The sequence below is a fragment of the Neopelma chrysocephalum genome, unplaced genomic scaffold (assembly GCF_003984885.1).
Source record: "Neopelma chrysocephalum unplaced genomic scaffold, ASM398488v2 Primary Assembly neopelma1_95377, whole genome shotgun sequence".
In the NCBI taxonomy this organism is placed as follows: Eukaryota; Metazoa; Chordata; class Aves; order Passeriformes; family Pipridae; genus Neopelma; species Neopelma chrysocephalum.
The window spans coordinates 64,564-88,211 of NW_020924053.1; the positions used below are offsets into that span (position 1 = coordinate 64,564).

Consider the following 23,648-nt stretch of genomic DNA (forward strand, 5'->3'; position numbering starts at 1 on the left):
GGATTGTTTTTGCTCAAGGACCTGGGGACACTTGGTGGGTAATGCAGAGGGATGGGGAAACACGATGTGTACCTCAAGTGGATTTGATTTTTGGGTGAGAACAGTGATGTTGAATTGTATAATATTGGTTGCTGAATGACACTGCCACTGTATGCCATAACTACCATGGGCAATGAATATGGACTGTTCCAGATACACCAGTCGTGAGGTCCTGATGCAGCTTGCAACCAGTTGACAGCACAGCAGCCCTCCTTCCCTGGAAGACATCTAGGACAGAGAGAACCCACAGTAATGGACTAAATGACCTCAATAGACATCTTGGAGGGACAGCCATTAACTATGGAAATGATACCTGTGTCTGTATATATATATATATATTTATGTGTTTGTATACAGTTGGAAGGTGTAGGATCTGGGCATGATGTAGATGGTATAGAATAATGGGTGGGTAATGTCCTGGTTCTGGCCAGGACAGGGGTAATTTTTGCAGTAGCCAGGAGGGGCGGTTATTCTATACCACCTCGTTGTTGGGGTAGCGCGGTGGTGGTTCATGTATTACCGGGCTTCGTGTAGTGAGCAATCACACATGAATCATTTGCCTCTTTCTTGCACATTGTTATTAGTATTGTTGCTGTTACTGTTCGTTTCTTATTTCATTGCTGTTTCCAGTAAATTTTTCTTATCTCAACCTGTGATCTTTACCTTTTGTGCCTCCAGTTCTCCTCTTCCAGCCTGCTGCAGGGGGAAGGGGGAGGGGGGAGTGAGTGAGTGGCATGTGGTTTGGAGTGTTTCAGTGGGAACACTAAATTGGGGAATACCATTCCTAAACCACAACAGAGGGGACACAACTAGGCCAGCTGACCCATATTGCTTACAGAACTACCTCTACTCTGTGCAAATACTCAACCCATGAAATAATGTTAACAATGCATTATAACAGGAAGCTGTATATGCTTAAAGAAGCCACAATATTTTGCCCATAAACCTCCAGAACAACATGGACATTTCATATAACCCAAACAGAATGTTCAGAAACCATTACAGCCTTTTCTGCACTATATGAACCACGAACTCCTGAATTATGAGGGTTATGAAAATTTTGCTTTTTTCCAGGGAAGCAATTATAATACGTACAACTTTTTCCAATTCATCCAGCATTTTGTTCTCTCAAGGTAACAGATAAAATTTGCTATCTGAATTTGACACATGATATTATTGAACTCCATAATTGCTGAGGTATTTGGAAAGGACTTTTTCCACCAAAGCTTCTGAACTTAAGTTAGCTGCTATGCTTTTAGAATTTGCCCGAGTTAGTCTACTTACAGAGCTTATAATTAATCTCAGAGTCTCCTTTTGCTGGATAGAATTTACCCAGACTTCCACCCAGTTTACCCTCCCTCAGAGGCAAAAACAACAGCTAGATTAACCTTGACTACTTTCCTGTTTACTATCAGCATGGTTAAGAAAGGTTAATTTTTACTTGTATCTGGACATTTAACCAGCTAAACAAGGTATACTTATCTTCCAACTGAGATACATACATTTATTTTCTGAATGGTTAGTCAGCCAAGTGACATGCTTGCTTCCTTCTGTTCAGCCATCCAGCCAAGAAAATTCATTGCTCGCCATCCTTAAGGTGGTCAAGTGGCAAATACTACCACCCAACTGTTTATAAACCCAACAAATTGCTTTACAGACCAACATTGTACAGTATGTAAGTAACCAAGAAACTAGGTACCAGTGACTCAAACTTTCATCAGGACAAAGATGATGTTTAATTTTCCTGTATCATAACTTTAGGACAGCTCCAACAGAGAGAAATGGCATAAGAACCATCTACTTACTGTCCTCAAGGACTACACTATACAGTTATGTGAAAGGCAAGTACCAGTTGCCCAACGAGAAACTATTTTCTATCACGCATCATATAGAGCTCTTAGTAATAGATCTTATTTTATAGGGAAATCTAAAAAATAGAATGAATACAAATTGACTTAGTAAGTGACATGGTGATATTGATACATAAAAATTAGGATGTGCATTTTACATGGTGCATCACTGTACTGACAAGTCCAAAAAAGCATTAAAAAATTCCAAACAAACCTGCTGGAGCTACGAGATCTTCTTGAAGAGCTATAGCTTCTTGGGGGTGTTCTGGATCTCTTCTCTTTCTTCTTTTTATCATCTCTCTCTTTTTCTCTTTCTCGCTCCTTCTTCTCCTTCTTCTCATCTTTCTCCTTTTCTTTGTCTCTGTCCTTCTCTTTTTCCCCTCTGTCCTTATCTCCCTCCTTGTCCTTAATCTTATCTCTGTCCTTCTCCCTCTCTTTCATAACATCATCTTTTTCCTTGTTCTGGTCTACCTCTTCTCTGTCTTTTTCCTTCTCATTATCTTTGTCCTTTTCCCTGTCCTTGTCCCTGTCCTTATCTTTGTCCGCATCCTTATCCCTGTCTCTATCCCTATCCTTGTCTCTGACTCTCTCTCGATCTTTATGCCGCTCTTTCTCTCTCTCCCGGTCCTTCTCCTTGTCCTTATCCCTGTTTCTTTCTTTATCTCGCTCTCTTTCCCTTTCTTTGTCTCTGTCCCAGTTTCTCTCCTTCTCTTTGTCTCGATCTCTCTCCTTTTCTTTGGCCTTCTCTTTTTCCTTGACCTTTTCTTTGTCTCTTTTCTTGTCCCTGTGAAAAGTCAAACACGAATTCATTAACTAATATTTGAACTTTCCAATAAAAATTACAACTAACTCTTCAACATACATTACTTTTTCAAGAGAAAATAGGTGTTTCTGTTGAAAAATAGTAATTATTACAAATTTTCATTTGTCACCCCTGTTTACCATGAGGGAGAGGCTATACAGATAGGAAAAATTTGGAAATCAAACTGGGGAAGAGGGGGCAAAAATCAAATCAAACTGTAATCTTCAAAGTGATATTATTACACTTTGAAAGAATATGTCTTTTCACCTCACAGCTACGTTACCATTCATACATAAATCTCCCACATTTTGTCAGGAGTAAGACAAACTTTACAATTTGTAAATTCATTCTTTACTAAATATGTGTCCATGTAAAATAGACTGCAGATTAACCACCCCCATGTGAATAATGACAGTTGACTGAAGTCTTTATTCTATGATGTTCTCTCACATAAACATCTTGTAACTGCTTGGAAATCCAACATCAGTTAATACACAGAAACAAAAAAACAGGGATAAAATTTCACCACATTCCCTCAAAAGGTAGATGTAAGGTCAAAACTCAACCAAGACAATTCAATTATCTGTAATGTCACTAGGAATTTGAAAATTATTGAAAAATCAGTAAGACCATAAAAACAGAAGCAAGGTAACAGAACAAGTCAGCTGCTTTGGGATAGGGAGAATGATACATGTTCATAAAAACAGAGAGAAAAATTCCACTAGATGTTCTAGTAGTCAAGTCAAATAAAAATTTATTAATCATAGAATATCTTGAGTTGGAAGGGACCCACAAGGATCATCAAAGTCCAACTCCTGGCCCTGCACAAGACAACCCTAAGAATCATACCATGTGCCTGAGAGCATTGTCCAAATGCTTCTTGAACTCCCTGGGGAGCCTGATCAAGTGCCCAACCACCTTCTGGGTGAAGAACCTTTTCCTAATATCCAACCTAAATATCCCCTGACACAACTTCATGCTGTTCCCTCAGGTCCTGTCACTGGTCACCAGAGAAAAAAGATCGGTGCCTGCCCCTCCACTTTGTGAGCAAGCTGTAGACTGTGACAAAGTCTCCCCTCAGTCTCCTTTTTTCCAGGCTGAACAAACCAAGTGACCTCAACCACTCCTCATATGGCTTTCCCTCTAGACCCTTCATCATCTTTGTAGCCTTCCTTTGGACACTTTCAAATAGGTTTATATCTTTCTTACATTATGGTGCCCAAAACAACACACATTTAGATCACAGCTTTGGCTGGAAGATTACATTTTGATAAAGGATTATTTGGAAGCATGAGACTCAACCATCTTTCTAACAAAGGAGACACATGACTCCTAGACCTGCCTCTAGGATATATATACACACAGCCCCCACCTTTCTTCACTGGAACAAGTGTCTGGCTAATAATTAGTAGGTTTGTTTCATGGTCTGTGACCTGAAGATTTTGGTTCCCATCAGGTTTTGGCAAATACCTTTTTAGATGTCTCACAGAAGGAATGTATGATCATGAAGATGAATCAGCACACAATCCCTGCAATAGCAAGGGGTTTCAAAATGACCCAAGAAGCATTTTCCAGTTATTTATCACAGAGATTTCATTGGATTTGCCCCTTCCAGTGAGCAGATATCTCAAGAAGTTCCAGAAAACAGCAATGGAGTCAAAAGGATCCATCAAAGAAGCCCAGTTATGTAGCCTACCACCTAACTGTTCCCACTGAGGTCCACAGATCTGCAATTCTCTTTCCCACAAAACTTTTCTCCTCAGAAAACAAGACACAACTGCACAACCTAAGTATGAAGTTCCCTTTAAATGAGTCAGGGGAATTAAAGAGATGAAACAGAAAGAAAAGTACCAAGGCTTCTATTCATGAAGTGACTTTTACAGGCACTTTTGTCTTGTGATTATTCACTATTTTACCCCTCAGAAAATTAAATTATCATCCAAGGAGATAAAGGAATTATTTTTATGGAATTTCACAGTTAAATAATTAGACAATCAGACTTAAAAATTAATAGACTAGGTAAAATATAGGTGTATTAGATGCAGAAATGTAAATATGTCACATAACAGACATATGCATCTGTGCCTACAGCAGTGTATGGCCAATATGAAATAGCCAAAGGCAAAAATAAAATCCCGTGCACAAAAACTTTATACATGTTCTCAGAATGCAGGATCAAGTTCAGCATGAATCCAAACTATAACTGTTGACAAAGCTGAAGAAGCATTATCCACTTTTTTTGTAGCACAGGCTACACAGAACATAACTAATTCATTGGTTCAAGTCGGGCAATTAAAGTTACCTAATTTCAATCAGCTTGATGTTGGTATAAATGTAGACTAGACTTTGCTATCAAAGTTTAGGTACCTCATTGTTGTAGTTTAACCCCTGTAGGCATCATATGAACTACTATGAAGAAAATTAACTATATCTCAGCCAAAACCAGTACACTCAGCACAAAAAAATTACTTTCTATTCTTTTGTTCCACGAACAAAGCCTAGGGACAGGCTAAAGCATTTAGAGATTCCATTCTTTGCCATTACCTAAAAGGTTTGTTAGATTTTTTCAAAAACTTTGTACCATGTGCTAAGAACAGTTTAATTTCTGAGGAATGAAACTCACCGAGAATAAGACCGACTTCTTGATTTCCACCTTTCCCTAGATCTAGACCGTTTTTTCAGGGGACTTCTGGATTTGCGTCTGTCCTTATGTCTTGAGAGTGACCTGTTGCCAGATCTACTTCTATATGAATAATGCCAGAAGAAAAATACTTTATTATTGAAACTTCATAAAAACTAGATCAACCAAGAAGGAAATAACCCCCCCACTAAATCTTGCCTCACTACATAAAATTATATAGAGTTACACCTCAGTAATATACTGCCTACCAACATTTTCGTAAAAATGTATACTTTAAGCTCTACCAGGTGCACATGCTCTCCTTTGAAACAATGCACCATTTAAGCAACACTCATGTACTCCTGACAGTAATATCAGAGGACAACAGAGATGACACCCGTGTGTGGTGTGACCAGGTGGATGATCTGCTCAGCCTGGTGGCAGAGCTTAAAGAGGAAGTGGAGAGGCTGAGGAGTGTCAGGGAGTGTGAGAAAAACAGACTGGTGGAGTCACACCCTTCCATCCCTGAGAGAAATGCAGCAGACGGAAGCTTGGCAAGAGTCAGAGGAGCCCCGACCCTCTTGCCATCAGGCAGAAGGAGGGGACCTAAAAGATGGGGAGGAATGGAAACAGGTCCCTGCTTGGGGTTGTAGGAGAATCTCCTCCTGGCCTCCCTCACCTTCCCAAAATGCCCTTACAGAATAGGTATGAGGCTCTGGAACTCAAGGGTCAGGCAAATGATAACAGAGGTGAAGGTCTATCTGGAGGGTTGCCCAGAACAAGTCAGTCACCCACAACTATGGGTGTTAAAAAAGAAAGAAGGGTAATTGTAGTGGGCGACTCCCTTCTGAGGGGAACCGAGGGCCCAGTATGCCAATTGGACCCACCCCACAAGGAAGTCTGCTGCCTCCCTGGGGCCTGGGTGAGAGATATTACCAGAAGACTCCCTGGACTAATTAAGCGCTCTGATTATTACCCACTGCTGGTTGTCCAGGTTGGCAGCAATGAGGTTGATGAGAGAAGTCCTAGGGCAATCAAAAAGGACCTCAAAGAATTGGGGTGACTGGTTGAAGGGACAGGAGCACAGGTGGTGTTTTCCTTGATTCCTTTGGTAGCAGCAAAGAATGCCAAAAGGAAGAGGAGAACCCACCTCGTCAACACATGGCTTAAAGACTGGTGCCATTGGTGGAATTTTGGCTTTTTCGATCATGAGGTGGTTTATATGGCACCAAGCCTGCTGGAGACAGATGAGGTTTGCCTGTCTAAAAGAGGGAAAAGGATTCTAGCCTGTGAGTTGCCAGGGCTGATTGAGAGGGCTTTAATCTAGGTTTGAAGGGGGAAGGAGAAAAGAACAGGCTCAGCAGAGATGAATGAAGGGGTGAAATCAATAGCCCAGCTGAAATGCATCTACACCCCACTGACTCTGAAGTGTGCTGGTGTAGTGGGTTTCTGTGGCTGGGTTTGGGTAGAGGGGGCGGGCTACAGGGGTGGCTTTTGTTAGAAGCTGCTAAAAGCTTCCCCTGTCTGGTGGAGCCAATACCAGCCGGCTCCAGGACAGGATTCCTGCCGCTGGCCAAGGCCAAGCAAATCAGAAGTAATAGTAACGCCTCTGTGATAACATATTTTAGAACAGAAAGGTATTGCACAGAAAAGAATTCCAGCCAGGGAAGAGTGGAGTGAGAACATGGGAACAACAATGTAGACACCAAGGTCAGTGCAGAAGGAGGGGGAGGAGGTGCACCAGATGCCGGAGCGGAGGCCCCTGCAGCCTGTGGTGAAGACCATGGTGGAGCAGGCTGTCCCCCTGCAGCCCATGGACGACCATCAGGGTGCAGAGACCCACCTGCAGCCCATGGAGGAGCCCATGCTGGAGCAGGTGGATGCATGAAGGAGGCTGTGATCCTGTGGGAGGCCCAAGATGGAGCAGGGTCTTGCCGGAAAACTGCAGCCTGTGGAGAGGGAAGCCCACACTGGAGCAGGTTTTTCTTGGGTAGGACTTGTGGCTCCTGTGGGGGACCCACGCTGGTTCAGCTCATTCGTGAAGGACTGCACCCCATGGAGAAGTGACCCACAGGACAGCAGTTTGGGAAGAACTGCTGCCCGAGGGATGGACTCACGCCGAAGAGGTCCATCAAGGACTGTCTCCCGTGGGAGGGACCCCATGGGAGCAGGGGAAGGACTTCTCTCCCTGAGCAGCAGCAGAAACAACAACTGACCGTAACCCCCATTCCCTGTCCTCCTGCATCGCTGAGGGGGAGAAGGGAGAACATGGAAGGAAGGAGGGGTGGGGGGAAGGTGTTTTTAAGACTGTTTTATTTCTCACTCTTTGGCTCTTATCCTGTTAGTAATAAATTTAAGTACTATCCTGTCCTGGTTAGAACGGCTGGGACCAATTCATCACTGGATGGGTGTAACCCAAAACTGTGTATTCTATAGCCTCCATGCCATTTCCCAAAAACTGTTGTCAGTAGAGGCCTGCAAGGTGGGAAGATGTTCCTGTACCCTTCTATGGAATTCCCTGCTCTGATACCCTTTTATGGAATTCCCCACTCTGATACCCTTATATGGAATTCCCCGCTCTGATACCCTTTTATGGAGGAGGGACTGAGCATCCGCATGCCCTTTTATGGAATTCCCTACTCTGAGGGAGGGACTGAGCACTCCCGCCTATACTGGAGAGTATATAACTGGGAGTTTCAGAACCTTGCCACCTCTCGTGGGATCCAGAGGAAGATTGCAGACCACTGCCTTCAACTAGACTGCAGACCACTGCCTTCAACTAGACTGCAGACCACCGCCTTCAACCAGACTGGGACCACCACCCTCGACTGGACTGCAATCACCACTTCTGACCAGACTGCAGCAGCTCTCCCACCAGCAGGTTTATCCCCTCTCCCTTTGCTTTGGACTCGGGGGTGGGCCAAGGTACACCACTTTTGTTCATACCCCAGGGTGCTGGGTTATACATTTGGGTTTTGTGGGTTAAAACCAATTGTCTGTCTGTATAATTGTACTTATTGCATTATTTTAATAAATTGTTATTCTGACTTATAAATCTCTCTTTTGAATTGAGTTCATTTTCCCTTGCTGGTTAACTTTTAAACCAGCACATATCCCCACTTTGAGTCTGTTTTGCCCATGAAGGTAATCAGTAGCTGACCTCTCCCAGCTGTTATCTCAACTCATGAATCCTTAGTTGCTTTTTTTCTCCTCTGTCCAGTTGCAGAGGGAAGTGAGAGTGGCTTTAGTGGGTACCTGGCATCCAGCCAGGGTCAACCCGCTACAGCTGGCCACACTGGAACACATTCAGTCTTATGGGGACAAGCCATTGACTCCTAAGCTAATACAAACCAACAAGGAAACACCAGGAAATTATCTCAAAGGAATTAAGGGGTGTTCCTCTAGGAAGGCAACACGGCCAAGAGCCCAGCTGAGGTGCCTTTACACTAATGCACACAGCATGGGCAACAAACAGGAGGAATTAGAAGCCACTGTGCTGCTGGAAAGCTATGACCTTGCTGCAATTACTGAAACTTGGTGGGACGAATCCCATGACTGGAATGCGACTATTGATGGCTACAGGCTGTTCAGAAGAAACAGGAGAGGAAGGAGAGGCAGAGGGGTTGCCCTCTACATCAGGAGGTGAATTGAGTGTGAAGAGCTGTCTGTGAAGAACAGCCATGAGCAGGTTGAAAGCCTGTAGGTAAGAATCAGAGACTGAGGCAACAAAGGGAACCTTGCGGTTGGTGTCTAACTACAGGCCACCTGATCAAGCAGAGCCCATTGACGAAACTGTCTTGCTCCAGATACAGGAGGCATCATGCTCACAGGCTCTTGTCCTGCTGGGGAATTTCGACCACCCCAACTGTGGTAGTGTTCTTGGTGTTGAGCCAATCAGGTTCGCCCCTGTGAAATTAACATATTACAACAGACCGGAAAAGGAGACCTGATACATAGCTGGAGGAGAGGCAGCCATGACTTGAGACACCACGTGTTAGAGAGAAGGGCCAGTGAGTCCTGCTGGGGGCCAAGGCCCCCAGCCCCCGACCGGGCTGTGGGGGGCCTGGCGCAGTGTTAAAACTGGACCAGGTGCTGTGGACAAAGGCTGGGGGGAGTTCCTCCACTGTGAGTGGGCAGCAGAAAGACGCCGGAGTGGCGGTGGAGGCAGCACGGAATGGCTGGAGCTAAGACTGGCTTCTAGCCAGAGGACTATACAGAGAAATTCTACAGAGCAAGAGAAGATAACCGGGAAGCAGCAACATGGCACATAGCCAGGCTGAGAGACAGAGATGTCCGACAGAGAGAGAGAGAGAGCCAGCAACAGAGCAAAGAAAACTCAGTAGAGACTGTTTTGGGGTAAGACTGAATTACTCCACAAAACCCTTTAGACCCTCCTTTGGAAGGAGGGGTGGGCTTCCATTCGAAGGGAGTTCCGAAATGCAGCAGCTAGAGAGAAAGAGAGAGGAGCTAAGAACTCTGAGACATCCTGTGAGCTGGACCAGGACAGTCAGACCAAGGAATGCGGGGGAAGTGGCCTCCCCTGCCACGTTTGCAGCAGAGACGGAGCAAAGGAGCTCTTAGAACGCTTGGGGCAAAAACTGAGCTGAGAGCCCCTAAATGTTCTGACTCAGGGGAACTTGACCCCCCAAGGAAGGGACTTTCACAGGATATGACCGTGATAAGGCGAGTTTTGTCCCTGCTTTGCAGCCCATGGGAGAGACCTTTGGCTGGAGCCGAAGGGCCCAGAGGGGTGAGAAAAAACCCCTGCGTTGTAATGAAGAGAGAGAGAGAGATTTTCCAGCTACGACAAAGTGAAACTGCTGCTTGGAAGAGAAGAGATTGTGCTGCCCTGAAAGTGATCTTCTTCTTTCCTTCTGGACTTTTAATTGGAGGGAGAGGAGGGATTTGATCTATGTAAATATATTGCTTTACCATAGGAGAGATAGTTAGGATTGTTGTATATACATGTATTATAGTATTTATTGTGTTAGTAATAAATTCTAATATAATTTCCCCATGCTAGTAGTTGTGTTATGTCTGAAAACTCTCTCTCACATTGAAACAAATTGTGGGGAGTTTGGAAATTGTATTTTTGGGGGACCCAAACCACAACACCAACATATGCAGGGAAAGTAGCACAGAGAGCTGCAGGCAATCCAGGAGACTCCTGGAATGCATGCAGGATAACTTCTTGTGCCAGGTAGTAGACAGCCCTACCAGAGGGGGTATGGTTGTCGAGGACCAAGAATCGGAATGGGAATGATTCCAGAAATGGAAAAATATTGTAGTGGTTTGAGCCAGGTTTTTCCCCCTGAAACTAGGAAAGTGGTAACCCCCAGGGGGTGGTGACCCTTGGGGTTTGACCCAATCAGTGCTCCTGCAAAATATAAACATATCTCTCTCCACCGGAAAAGAAGCAGTGGTTCTTCTTGTTGGAAGAAGTGGTGGCCATGTTGTAGAGACCACGAAGAAGGGGCTCCGGCCCCTTGAGGGGCTCTGCCCCCCCCCCAGCCCCCGGTTGGGGGGCTGCAGGGACTCGGAACAGTGTTAAGCTGGACTGAGTGCCTGTGGCTAGGAGCTGGGGGAGTTTTCTCCCCGGTAGGCAGCAGTGAGAGACGCCGGGAGCGGCGACGGAGCAGCAGTGGACAGAGGAGAGCAGTGGCAAAGAGCCAACTGATAAGGACCGAAGTAAGCAGCAGAAGCCGGCATGCAGCCTAGGCAGACAGAGATCTGTCTGAAGGAAAGGAAAAGTTGCACCAGGAAGGGAATCGAGACCACTGCAGAGACAGAGTTTCGGGGGTAAGAACTAAATAACCAAAACCCCCAAACTCCCTTGGAGACTCCTCTGAGAGAGAGGAGGATGATTGGACTCACTTGAAGAGTCTTGGAGTGCAGTATGCACTGCTGAGAGGAGCTAAGAAGCTCATGGCCTCCTGAGGGATAAGGCAGGACGGCCAAAGGAATGTGTACGTGTGGGGTGACCTTGGCCCCCCCTGCTGCCAGGCTTCAGAGAAGCTGGCAGCCATCTTTGAGTCAGAGCACAGAAGCTCTGTGAAGGGGCTTGGATTCCCCTGAGGATAAGGACTGTCGCGAAGACCCCTGTGCTTCGCGATATGACCGTGGTGATGCGCCCTTTGTCCTGGGAAACGCAGTCCACGGAAAGACCCCCGTTTGAAGACGGGGGCCGAGAGAGGCTTGGAGGCCTCCCTCGTGTGTGCTGGCAGAGAGCCAGAAACTGCTTCTGCCTGGAAGAGAAGAAGAGAGCCTGCTGCCTAGAGAGAGACCTGCTGCTGAGAGACTGGAAGGGGTCTTTTCTTCTTCTTCTCTCCTGGACTTTTATTTGGAGGGAGAAGAGATTTGGCCCACTGTAAATATTATTGTCATGGTAGAGATGATATGTAATGTATTATAGTATTTATTTATGTGTATAGTCATTGTAATATATTCCTTTTCCCCCATATTGAGTCTTGTGTTTTTGTCTGGAAAACCCATCTCACATGGGGTTGAGATGTGGGAGGGGGGCTAGGAATCAGAATTGGATTTTGAGGCTGCTCAAACCATGACAATATGTACAGCAATTGAATGGACTTTATGATGCAGACTTTATAGTTATTATATATATATACATTGTATGTTTCCCCAGAATTTGTATCTTCCGGGCATGTCCCGGCTTGTTCACCTCCCTGCTCCTCTGTTTCTCTGCCGATTGGCTGGAGAAGCTGCAGCAGGAGACATCCCCCATTCGCCCTTTTCCCTCCCTGGTTCCTCCTGCACTCCTCCCCTTTTGCCCGTGTCCCTATCCTGGTTTGTCCCCCCGCTTGTCTGTCTCCTGCTCCGCCCTATGTTCTGGCTTTTTCCCCTCCGGAGCTGATAAAAAACCTCCTGCGCGCTGGAATAAAGATTCTACCTGCATCCCACCTTTGTGTCCCGGATCCGTGCTGTGTCGCGGCCCCATTTCCCCTCCCCCCTTTCGGACCGCGGCATATGGTACTGGGAGACAGTCAGTGGGATTCCCTGGGAGACTGCCCTTGGGGACAAGGGAGTGGAACAGAGCTGGCAGATCTTTAAGGAAGCCGTCTATAGAGTGCAAGAGCTGGCAATCCCCAGGAGCAAGAAATCAGTTAAGGAAGGCAAGAGACTGGCATGGCTGAGAAGGGAACTGCTGGTCAAACTAAAAGGCAAGAAGCAAACGCACAGGCAGTGGAAACAAGGACAGGTAACCTGGGAAGAGTATAGAGATCAAGTTCAGTTGTGCAGGGATGGAGTGAGGAAGGCAAAGGCAAAGCTGGAACTGAACCTGGCAAGGGATGCAAAGAAGAACAGGAAGGGCTTCTACAGGTACATTAATCAGAAAAGGAAGGTCAAAGAAGGTGTATGCCCCTGATAAACAACACTGGTAAACTGGTAACAACATATGAGGAGAAGACTGAGGTACTTAACAACATATTTGCCTCAGTCTTCAATGACAACCTCTCTTCCCACACCTCTCGAATGGATGGACAGCAGGATGGGGACTGGGGGAGAAAAGTCCCTCCCGCTGTATGTAAAGATCAGGTTCATGATTACCTGAGGAACCTGAATGTCCATAAGTCTATGGGACCTGATGAGATGTATCCCAGAGGCCTGAGGGAATTGGCTGATGCAGTTGCCAAGCCACTCTCCATGGTATTTGAAAAATCCTGGCAGTCAGGGGAAGTCCCAGGTGACTGGAAAAGAGGAAACATGGTGCCCATCTTTACAAAGGATAGAAAGGAGGACCCTGGGAACTACCCACCTGTCAGCCTCACCTCTGTGCCTGGGAAGATCATGGAACAGATCCTCCTAGAAGCTCTGCTGAGGCACACGGAGTACAGGGAGGTGATTTGGGACAGCCAACATGGCTTCACCAGGGGCAAGTCCTGCCTGACAAACCTAGTGGTTTTCTATGATGGAGTGGAGAAGGGAAGGGCTACAGATGCCATTTATCTGAGGGTTCCTCACAATATCCTTCTCTCTAAATTGGACAGAGATGGATTTGATGAGTGGACTGTTAAATGGATAAGAAAGTGGTTGGACAGTTGCATCCAGAGGGTAGTGGTCAACGGCTCAGAGCCCTGATGGACATCAATGACAAGTGGTGCCACTCAGGGGTCCGTATTGGGACCAGTACTGATTAATATCTTCATTAATTACATAGATGAAGGGAGCAAGTGCACCCTCAGCAAGTTTGCAGGCAACACCAAGCTGAGTGGTGCGGTTGACATGCCTGAAGGGATGGGATGCCATCCAGAGAGACCCAGACAAGCTGGAGAAGTGGGCTCACAGGAATCTCATGAGGTTTAACAAGACCAAGTTCGAGGTGCTGCACGTGGGTCAGGGCAACCCCCGGTATCAATACAGGTTGAGGGATGAACAGACTGAGAGAAGCCCTGACCAGAATGACTTGTGGGTACTGGTGGATAAGAGGCTGGACATGAGCTGGCAATGAACATTTGCAGCCCAGAAAGCCAATCATATCTTGGGCTGCATCAAAAGAAGCGTGGTCAGCAGGTCAGGGGAGGTGATTCTGCCCCTCTACTCCACTCTGCTGCGACCCCACCTGGAATACTGCATCCAGCTCTGAGGTCCCCAGCACAGGAAGGACATTGACCTGTTGGAGTGAGTCCAGAGGAGGGCCCCCAAGTTAATCAGAGGGATGGAGCACCTCTCCTATGAGGAAAGGCTGAGAGAATTGGGATTGTTCAGCCTGAAGAAGAGGTGGCTTAGGGGTGACTGAATCATGGCCTTTCAGTACCTGAAGGGAGCCTACAAGAAAGATGGAGAGGGACTTTTTACAGGAGCATGTAGTGATAGGACAAGGGGGAGTGGTTTTAAACTGAGAGTAGGTTTAGATTGGATATTAGGAGTAATTCTTTACTGTGAGGGTGGTGAGGCACTGGAACAGGTTGCCCAGAGAAGTTGTGGATGCCCCATCCCTGGAAGTGTTCAAGGTCAGGTTGAATGGAACTCTGAGCAACCTGGTCTAGTGAAAGATGTCCCTGCCCATGGCAGAGGGGTTGGAACTAGATGATCTTTAAGGTCTCTTCCAACCTCGGCCATTCTATGATTCTATGTTTCATAATAATTTCCATGAATATTCTGGAAAATATAAATTCATATCATATTAGGATAGCTGTCATTATAGTAAATCTAGTGCATAAAATCTACTACCAACAATTTCTAGCAGCTTTTAAAAATAATTAGCTAAATTTGCCTTCTTTTCCAGGCCCAGTCACTTATTTCAGTCTTGGTCAATGAAGAAAGATGGCTTTAACTGGCTGTAGTTGGTTGACCCAGCCACTCTATCACTACCCTTCCCAGCCAGAAAAGGGGAGAGAGAATAAGATGGAAAATGGCTCATGGGTTGGGATAAGACAGTTTATTTAAAGCAAAAGAAAAGCAAAAGTTTGTGCATGCAAAAGCGAAGGGAAAAATAACAAGATTTATTCACTACTTCCCATCAGCAGCGATGGCCAGTCATGTCCTGGGAAGCAGGGCTTCAACAATACATAGTGATTTCTTAGCAGGCAGCCATTAGAAACAATGAATACCCCCCCCTTCCTCCTCCTTTTCTTAGCTTTTATGTCTGAGTTCATGTCATATGGTATGGAATATCCCTTTGGTTAGTTTGGGTGAGCTGGCCTACTTGTGTCACCTCCCAGAATCTTGCCCTCGATTGGGGAAGGAATGTTACAGTACTAATGCTATGCTCAGCAGTAGCCAAAACATCGGCGTGTTATCAACGCCCTGCTAGCTACCAATGCAAAGCACAGCACTGTGAGGGCTGCTATGGGGAAATGAACTCCAGCTCAGCCAGACCCAGTACACATCGGCCTCTCTGTTCTCCAACCTTAAAATTTAATTGACCTTAAAAAAATAAATAAATAAGAACCCCACTATCTGTGGTTCAGCATTTACTCAAGTTATCTTTTCAGTTGAGAGGATATGTTAGCATGGATTTGAATTAAAGAGTTCTCAAGAAAAGGAATGAGCATTCACTACACGATAAATAAGGAATGCAAATAATGTGCAGATACTCCAATAGAAATCCAATTAAATTATTCTCATAAACATTATTATATAGTCTCAGATTTGATAAAGACAACAGGACTTTTGAAAATTACTATACTCTTTTTTTCCACAAAGTATTCCCTACATGTGGAAGATCATATTCCCTAGGAAAACAAAAATAAAAAGCTGAATTTGGAGATTAAAGTTTCAAAAGAACACATCATTGGATATTTTGCCTGAAAGGTTAAGGTATGATGAAGTTAAACTTACCAAAGGCAGAAATTCATGTATTTTACTCAATTAATCCTGAAGATAAGGGAGATACAAAAAAATACCATCTGCACCTGTCTTCTGCAGATCAAGACACACAAAGTAATATATACCAAGAGGAAAGGATATTATTTTTTACCTACAGCTTTGCTCCATGTATCACTGTAGAAATACAAACTAATTACAGAGATAATAATTACAATTTAGCCCAAATAAGGTCTTGAAAAAATTTTATATCATAGAGATGAAAGGGTTTAGGGGTTTTATAAAACAATAAAAATGGAAAGTGGTAAGGACAGTTTATTAGGGATAAAGTTGCCTCACCAGATCAGACTACTCTTTTTTCAGCATATCCTGGTTTTAGCTTGGATAGAGTTAATTTTCTTCTTAGTAGCTGGTACAGTGCTATGTTTTGGATTTAGTATGAGACTAATGTTGATAACACAGTCATGTTTTGGTTGTTGCTAAGTAGTGCTTACCCTAAGTCATGGACTTTTCAGTGTCTCATGGTCTGCCAGCAAGCAGGTGCACAAAAAGCTGGGAAGGAGCGTAGCCAGGACAGCTGACCCAAACTAGTCAAAGGAATATTCCACATCATAGAATGTCATGCCTAGTTGTATCAGGGGTTAATTATGCTGATACTTTTGGTCTGTGTTCGGCCCAGCCACCTGTGAAAGTTTTGTTCTTTCCCTGCCAAGTTATGAGAAAACAAGCACTGATAAAACGGGAACTTTGTCCTTGAAGGGAGTTCTTGGATAAACTATATTTAATTGGTGTTCTGTGATTGGCTAATCGTTCTCCAAGGTCGTTTGAAGGAGAAATTGAAGACTATAGTGATGAAGGACGCCCCGACTCATTTGGAAAAGACCCCCCTGAGTGCAGTACGCAGGCGCAGGGAAAGCCACGCGTGCGCAGAAGAGATGCACTTACATAACCAAGGGGGTGGGACAGAGAGCCTCTGGCTGGGCGGTGATGATCACACCTGCCTAGGTTGAGGTCACTCAGTTAACTGTATAAAAGCAGATAGTACTTTCTTGGAGGGGAGTTAGCTTCACATCAAGGACAACGTTGCCTTTTGGCGGGGACGCCTGCCAGTTTGTGAACTTACTGACTCTCCAAGGATGCAGCTTCTGCTATGGGTAATTATAGGCATGCTAGGTCGGTAAGATAACTTTATGGGCAACAGCTGGGTAACTGGGGAGGTCATGCTGGGGGCTTATTTCTCTCCTCCTTCCTCCATTTTGGGTTTGTTCATTTTGTTGGCCACCTCTTGGTAATAAATTTCAGTTTTGTTGGGCTTGCAGTGGTGTCATGGTTTCAAGATTTCAGTATTGAAACAGGAGGGTAAGCCCAAAAGAGTTAACTAAGCAACTTGGGCCTGCTAACAAGTTACTTACATCCAAAATGTTCTGTTCTGCTAACTGGACCAAAGCTTAACAGAGTGCTAAAGGTACATGTAATGGGCCTAGAGGTAATAAATTAGGATTCAGTAAGCTAAAGTAGACATTTGAATAGGAGAAATAGGTCGGGAGCCAGGGCTTTCTCCAAGCTTGAGCGAGTGGGTCAAGAACAATGGAAAGGAAGAAAGGTCAGACTGAGGAGGATGAGAATACGCCCCCTCCCCATGGGATGAAGATCGGATGTACCCCTAAAATTGGGGGCCAAGAGAAGTGCCGCCCCAAGCTCCGCCTGAGCTCCACCTATACTCCGCCTGTTATCAATATGTATGAATAGATGCTGTAATCATTTGAATATGCATTTAATCACACCTGAAAAATTGTATAAAACTGCTGATTTTGTGTGAAGCCTTTGAGCAAGTTTTTCCAGCAATAGCTGGCTTGCTCCCAGCGCTGCTAATAAATACCTTTGCTGCTTAAAGATAAAAAGTCTCTGAGCAGTTTCTCAGACCGATTTTTCAGATTCAGTATGCTCGAATCCTCCCTAATACACTAGTATATAAACTGGGGGGAGTTGGCTGAGAGCTGCTGGTCACTGCTCGGGGACTGGCTGGACATCAGTCAGCAAGTGGTGAGCAACTGTATTGTGCATCACTTGTTTTTCTTGAATTTTAATCCTCTCCCTCTCCTTTTCATTACAATGTTGTTGCTATATTTTAATTTTTTTTTCAATTATTAAACTGTTCTTAGCCAATGAGTTTTACCTTTTTCTGATTCTTCTCCTTGTCCCAATGGGGAGAGGGGGAAGTAAGCAAGTAGCTGCATGGTACTTGGTTGACAGCTGGGGTAAACCAAAACAGTCCTTTTTTGGCACCCAACATAGGGCACAAAGAGTTGAGATAATGACAGATCCAAGCAAACTGCGTGTGTTAAAACAAATTTGTTATAAGAATTCAGTGTATTGGTGTGTTGGCTCTGGCTGAGCTGGAGTTCATTTCCCCATAGCAGCCCTCACAGTGCTGTACTTTGCATTGGCAGCTAGAAGGGTGTTGATAACACACCAGCGTTTTGGCTACTGCTGAGCACAGCACAAACACTGTAACATTCCTTCCTCAGTTGAGGGCAAGATCCTGGGAGGGGACACAAGTAGGCCAGCTGACCCAAACTGACCAAAAGGATATTCCATACCATATGACGTCAGCTCAGATATAAAAGCTAAGGCACAGAGCAGGAGGGCGGGCATTCATTGTCTAATGGCTGCCTGCTGAGGAACTGTCACACGTACCAAAGCCCTGCTTCTCGAGAGTGGTCGACCATCGTTGGCCATGGGAAGTAGAGAATAAAACCTGCTATCCTTCGCTTCTGCGCACACAAGTTTGCTTTGCTTTTTTTGCTTTAAATAAACTGTCTTAACTCACGAGTTGTTTTCTTTTTTTTCCCCCCACCTTATTCTCTCCCCTGTCCCTCTGGGAAGGGGAGTGATAGAGCGGCTGGGTGGGCACCTGGCGTCCAGCCAAGGTCAACCCACCATAATTGGTTTAATAGTTGCTGGTTGCAATGTTGATTTATTTGCTCTCAGAGTTGTTGCACATGCTTTCAGAGTTGTGTTATATAACACCTTACTTGCAGCATGTGCTTGCTGTTTTGGGCTAAGGTTCTCGTTTTGTTGTCCTTTGTAATACTGGCTTGTGATATGATAGAATCCCTGGCAATTAAACTAATCTGGTATGTGTACTCAGCACTGCCATTACCCCTGTACTTCAGGAGCCATGTAATGGGAACTATTAATAAATACACCTTTTGCCTTTTCTCCTTGGGGAACCAACCTATGGGGGAGACGTGGAGACATCTTCCCTTTCTCTTCTTGGCTAACCACAGCAGCATTTGAAAATTTTAGGATGTTGGAACCAGCCTATTGCTGGTCTTGGTCCTATTTCTAGGAATACTGAACGTGATTCAGATTCAGATCTAGTTAAGGTAAGGGTTAAGCAACTATCTGTGGCTACTCCAAACCCGTGACAACCCATGGTGGTATCAGTTGCCCCTATACACAAGAAGAAATGGACACAAGTCAGCTCATTTAATAAAGGAGGATGAAGCTGGGGCCACCACAAGAACAGGAGGAAGAGTCAAAACAAGAGGTAACCCCTCGATCCCTATCCCTAAGTGAGCTGTGGAAGATACGAAGATTTCAGCTGTCATCCAGGTGAGCACATTACTACCTGGCTGCTCCAATTCTGGGATAACAGGGCTAGGAGTTTGGAATTAGAGGGTAGGGAAGCCAAGCAGCTGAGATCGCTTTCTAGGGAAGCAGGCATTGACAAGGTGATTGGAAGACAGACACAAATCCCAAGCCTCTGGAGGTAACTCCTGTCAAATGTTTAGGAAAGGTATCCCTTCAAGGAAAGTGCTATATGTCACCCAGGCAAATGGACCACAGTGGAGAGAAGTATCCAGTACCTGAGGGAATTAGTCATGCTAGAGATGATTTATTATGACTTGAACAACATGCAGTTATCCACAGATCCAGACAAAGTCTAATGCACATGACCCATGTGGAGGAAAATTTCAGGGAGCGCAACATCATCATATACTAAACCATTGGCAACAAAGAGCTGGAGAGAAGAAGCATCACCGAAAGTGGATCAAGTGGCTCACCAACTCTGGGAATACAAAGACAATAACTCTTCCACCCTCATCTTGACTGTGGAGAAACTGTCTGAAAAACCATCCCAGGAGTTCCAGAAATTCAGAGAGGATATGTGCTACTCCCCACATGTACAGACCAGTGCCTCAGCTATTAACAGTAAGGCATCCTTTTGCTCCAAGAGGGGGGATATAGAAGGTACACACCATGGGGCACCCTGTGGTTTTACCTGAGGGACCATGGAGAGGACATGAGGAAAAAAGATGGAAAACCAACCTCAACCCTACAGGCACAAGTGTGGGAATTGCAGGGAAAAACAATCACAAATGGGGTGTAAAGAACTGACAGAAGCAGTACATGCTCTGCCATTGCCCGAACTGCAAGAAGCAAATTGTTTTGACTGTTCAAATGGCCGCGAGCCAGGGGGATGGCAACGCCTGCGCACAGTGCGTGTTGGATGTGCTGTTGTTGCATAGCTACCACCTGCCATAAGGCATGGCACCCTGACCCTATATAAGCAAGTGCCAGAGATGTGCCCAGGGGGTAGAGATCGAAGACATGCTGTGAGATCAGAGGGCACGCTACAGGGAAATTGAAGGTGGGAAATCCTGCCCCCTACACGCATCGCGGGGACACACCGCAGTCGCCACACTTGCAGAGCAGCTGTGGGACTTCCCCACACTTGCAGAGCGGCAGCAGGAATTCCCCCAGGAATTCCCCCACATTCCGGGGAGATCGTAAACACACAGAGCGGGGAAGAGGTCGGGGCCATGCCGCATAGATTAAGGTGGGAAACCCTGCCCCCAAACACACACTGCCTAGCATGCACAGCAGGCAGACACGCCGGTGTCTGCACATGCCACAGACACACAGGCTGCTGCCTGCACACAAGCCGCGCCCTGGCACTGTCTGCTCAGCACTGCGACCAGCCGGGCTGGACCCAGGACGCACCATGGGACCGACACACGCTGCAAGAACTCTACTCATGCCACAGAGACAAAAGACCAGAGAATGACTCAATGGAGACTCCCCCCCATCATCAAGGACAAAATCCAGTGCTGAGTTCATGGTGGTGGTAAAGTCTTTTCTGTGCTTCTTATAGTTATTCTTAGCTTTTCCCACTTTTCTCTATTTTTCCTTCTTTCTCTCTCTGCCTCCTTTATAGTTAATAAAGTTGAATTATTGTTTTGGATACCAACATCTGACCTCGTTTGTGTCTTAATCTCGCTTTTGGGTATATTTGAACTTAATTCCTCCCTGCATTTACGGATAGAGGCACGCTTCGCCTCTCTATACCCAAGTGGGTTCTTCCAAGAAAGTTGCTGCTCCAGTCTCCAGTGGGCAGGTCCCCAGGCAGAGCAGAAGAGCTAATTTTACTCATGATCCTATGGAAAGGAATTCTAATCTGTCTCTGCAAGAAGTAAGTTGAGGATCCTATGACCAGGACTAGACAGGCCCTGCCTCCAGCTGGGTGGAGGAAATGGACAAGCAAGTTTACTTGACTGTGTGGATCAGATGGCCTGGCACATCAGACTCACAGGCATATAAGGCTCTAGTAGATACTGATGCACAGTGTACTCTAATGCCATCAAGCTATGAAGGGGCAGAACCCATTTGTATTTCTGGAGTGACAAAGGGATCCCAACAGCTGACTGTATTGGAGGCTGAAATCAGCCTGACTGGGAATGAGTGGCAAAAACTGACTGGTCCAGAGGCTCCATGCAGCATCCTTGGCATAGACTACCTCAGGAAAGGGAGCTGCCTTGGAGACAGAGGAAATTAAACAGCTGTCTTCCTTGCCCAGTCTCTTGGAGGACCCTTCCATTGTGTGGTTGATGAAGGTCAAGAGGTGGTGATTGCTACCACAAAGGTGCACCAACCAAGACTCCCTGTTTCCCATCCATAAGCTGATTTGTCAACTGGAGAGCCAAGGAGTGATCAGCAGGACCCACTCACCTTTTAGTAGCCCCAAATGGCCAGTGCAAAAGTCTAATGGAGAATGGAGGCTGACAGTAGACTATCGTGGCCTGAATGAAGTCATACAGCTGCTGAGTGTCGCTGTACCGAACATGTTGGAACTTCAATAGAAATTGGAATCAAAGGTAGCCAAGTGGTGCCACAATTGATATCGTTAATGTGTTTTTCTCAATCGCTTTGGTGGCAGAGCACAGGCCACAGTTTGCTTTCATGTGGAGAGGCGTCCAGTACACCTGGAATCGACTGTCACAGGGGTGGAAACACAGCCCTACCACCTGCCATGGACTGATCCAGACTGCACTGGAACAGGGGGAAGCTCCAGAACACCTGCAATACATAGATGACATCATCACGCGTGGAGCAATGAAACAGAAGCACTTTTTTGCCATAAAACAAAGGAAGGTCAAAGGACCTGCTAAGGAGACCCAGTTTTTAGGAATAAAATCACAGGATGGATCCCAATGAACATGATCAACAACATAACAGCAACATCTCCACCAACTAACAAGAAAAAAACACAAGCTCTCGTAGGACTTGTGGGTTTTTGGAGAATATACATTCCAAATTACAGCCTGATTGTAAGCCATGTCTATCCAGAAGAATGATTTCAAATAGGGCCCTGAGCAATGAAAAGACTTTGAAAAAGTTAAAAAGGAAGTAGTTCATGCAGTGGCCATTGGGCCAGTCTGGACAAGGCAAGATGTAAAAAATGTGCTCTACACTGCAGCCAGGGAGAATGGCCCTACCTGGAGCCTCTGGCAGAAAGTACCAGGGGAGACTCGAGGTCAAACCCTAGGGTTTTGGAATCGGGGATACAGAGGATCTGAAGCCTGCTATACTCCAACTGAAAAGGAGATACTGGCCATTTTTGAAGGGTTCAAGCTCCTTTGGAGGTGATAGGTACTGAAGCACAGCTCCTCCTGGAACCCTGGTTACCCGTGTTGGGCTGGATGTTCAAAGGGAGGGTCTCTTCTACATATCATGCAACTGATGCTACATGGAGTAAGTGGGTTGCACTGATCACACAATGAACTCAAACAGGAAACTCCAGTTGTACAGGAATCTTGGAAGCGATCATGGACTGGCCAGAAGGCAAAGATTTTGGAATGTCACCAGAGGAGGAGGTCCCACTGCATAATAAATTACCAGAAAGTGACAAGCAATTTGCCTTGTTTACTGATGGGTCCTGTCGTATTATAGGAAAGCATCGGAGATGGAAAGCGATTGCATGGAGTCCCCTATGACAAGTCACAGAAACTGCTGAAGGAGAAGGTGAATCAAGTCAGTTTGCTGAGGTGAAAGCCATCCAGTTGGCCTTAGACATTGCTGAATGAGAGAAATGGTCAATACTTTATACTGACTCATGGATGGTGGTAAATGTCCTGTGGGGGTGGTTGCAGTAATGGAAACAGAGTAAATGTCAGTGCAGAGATAATCCCATCTGGGCTGCTGCATTGTGGCAAGATATTGCTGTCCAGGTGGAGAACCTGGTTGTGAAGGTACATCATGTAGATGCTCATGTACCCAAGAGTAGGACCAATGAAGTACCTCAGAATAATAAACAGGTGAATCAGGCTGCTAAAAGTGAAGTAGCTTTGTGGGCCCATGACACCTCAGGCCATCGAGGAAGAGATGCGACAGATAGATGGGCTTATGACTGAGGGGTGGACCTAACCATGGACACTATCATCCAGGTTATCCATGAATGTGAAACATACCTTGTATTTAAGCAAGTCAAGTGGTTAAAGCCTCTCTGGTATGGAGGACAATGGTTGAAATATAAATATGGGGAGGCCTGGCAGATTGACTATATCTCATTCCCCCAAACTCGCCAACGCAAGAACCATGTGATTACAATGGTTGAAGAAACCACCTAATGGCTAGAAACATATTTCATGCTCCTTGTCACTACTCAGAATACTATCCCGGGCCTTGAAAAGCAAGTCTTATGGAGACTTGCACCCAAGGAAGAATTGAGGCAGACAATGGGACTCATTTCTGGAACAATCTCATAAAC

At 45.5% G+C, this 23,648-nt stretch overlaps 1 protein-coding gene across 1 annotated transcript in view; it reads right to left on the bottom strand.

The window, feature by feature from the left end:
• Positions 1–23,648, bottom strand: part of LOC113980833 (splicing regulatory glutamine/lysine-rich protein 1-like) — a 71,220-nt gene that overhangs the window by 13,897 nt on the left and 33,675 nt on the right. The window contains exons 8-9 of the mRNA XM_027708050.1: positions 5,315–5,434; positions 2,104–2,673 (exon numbers count right to left, since the gene is read on the bottom strand). Coding sequence (XP_027563851.1) covers positions 2,104–2,673; positions 5,315–5,434 — 690 coding nt within the window. The remainder of the gene's footprint in view (positions 1–2,103; positions 2,674–5,314; positions 5,435–23,648) is intronic.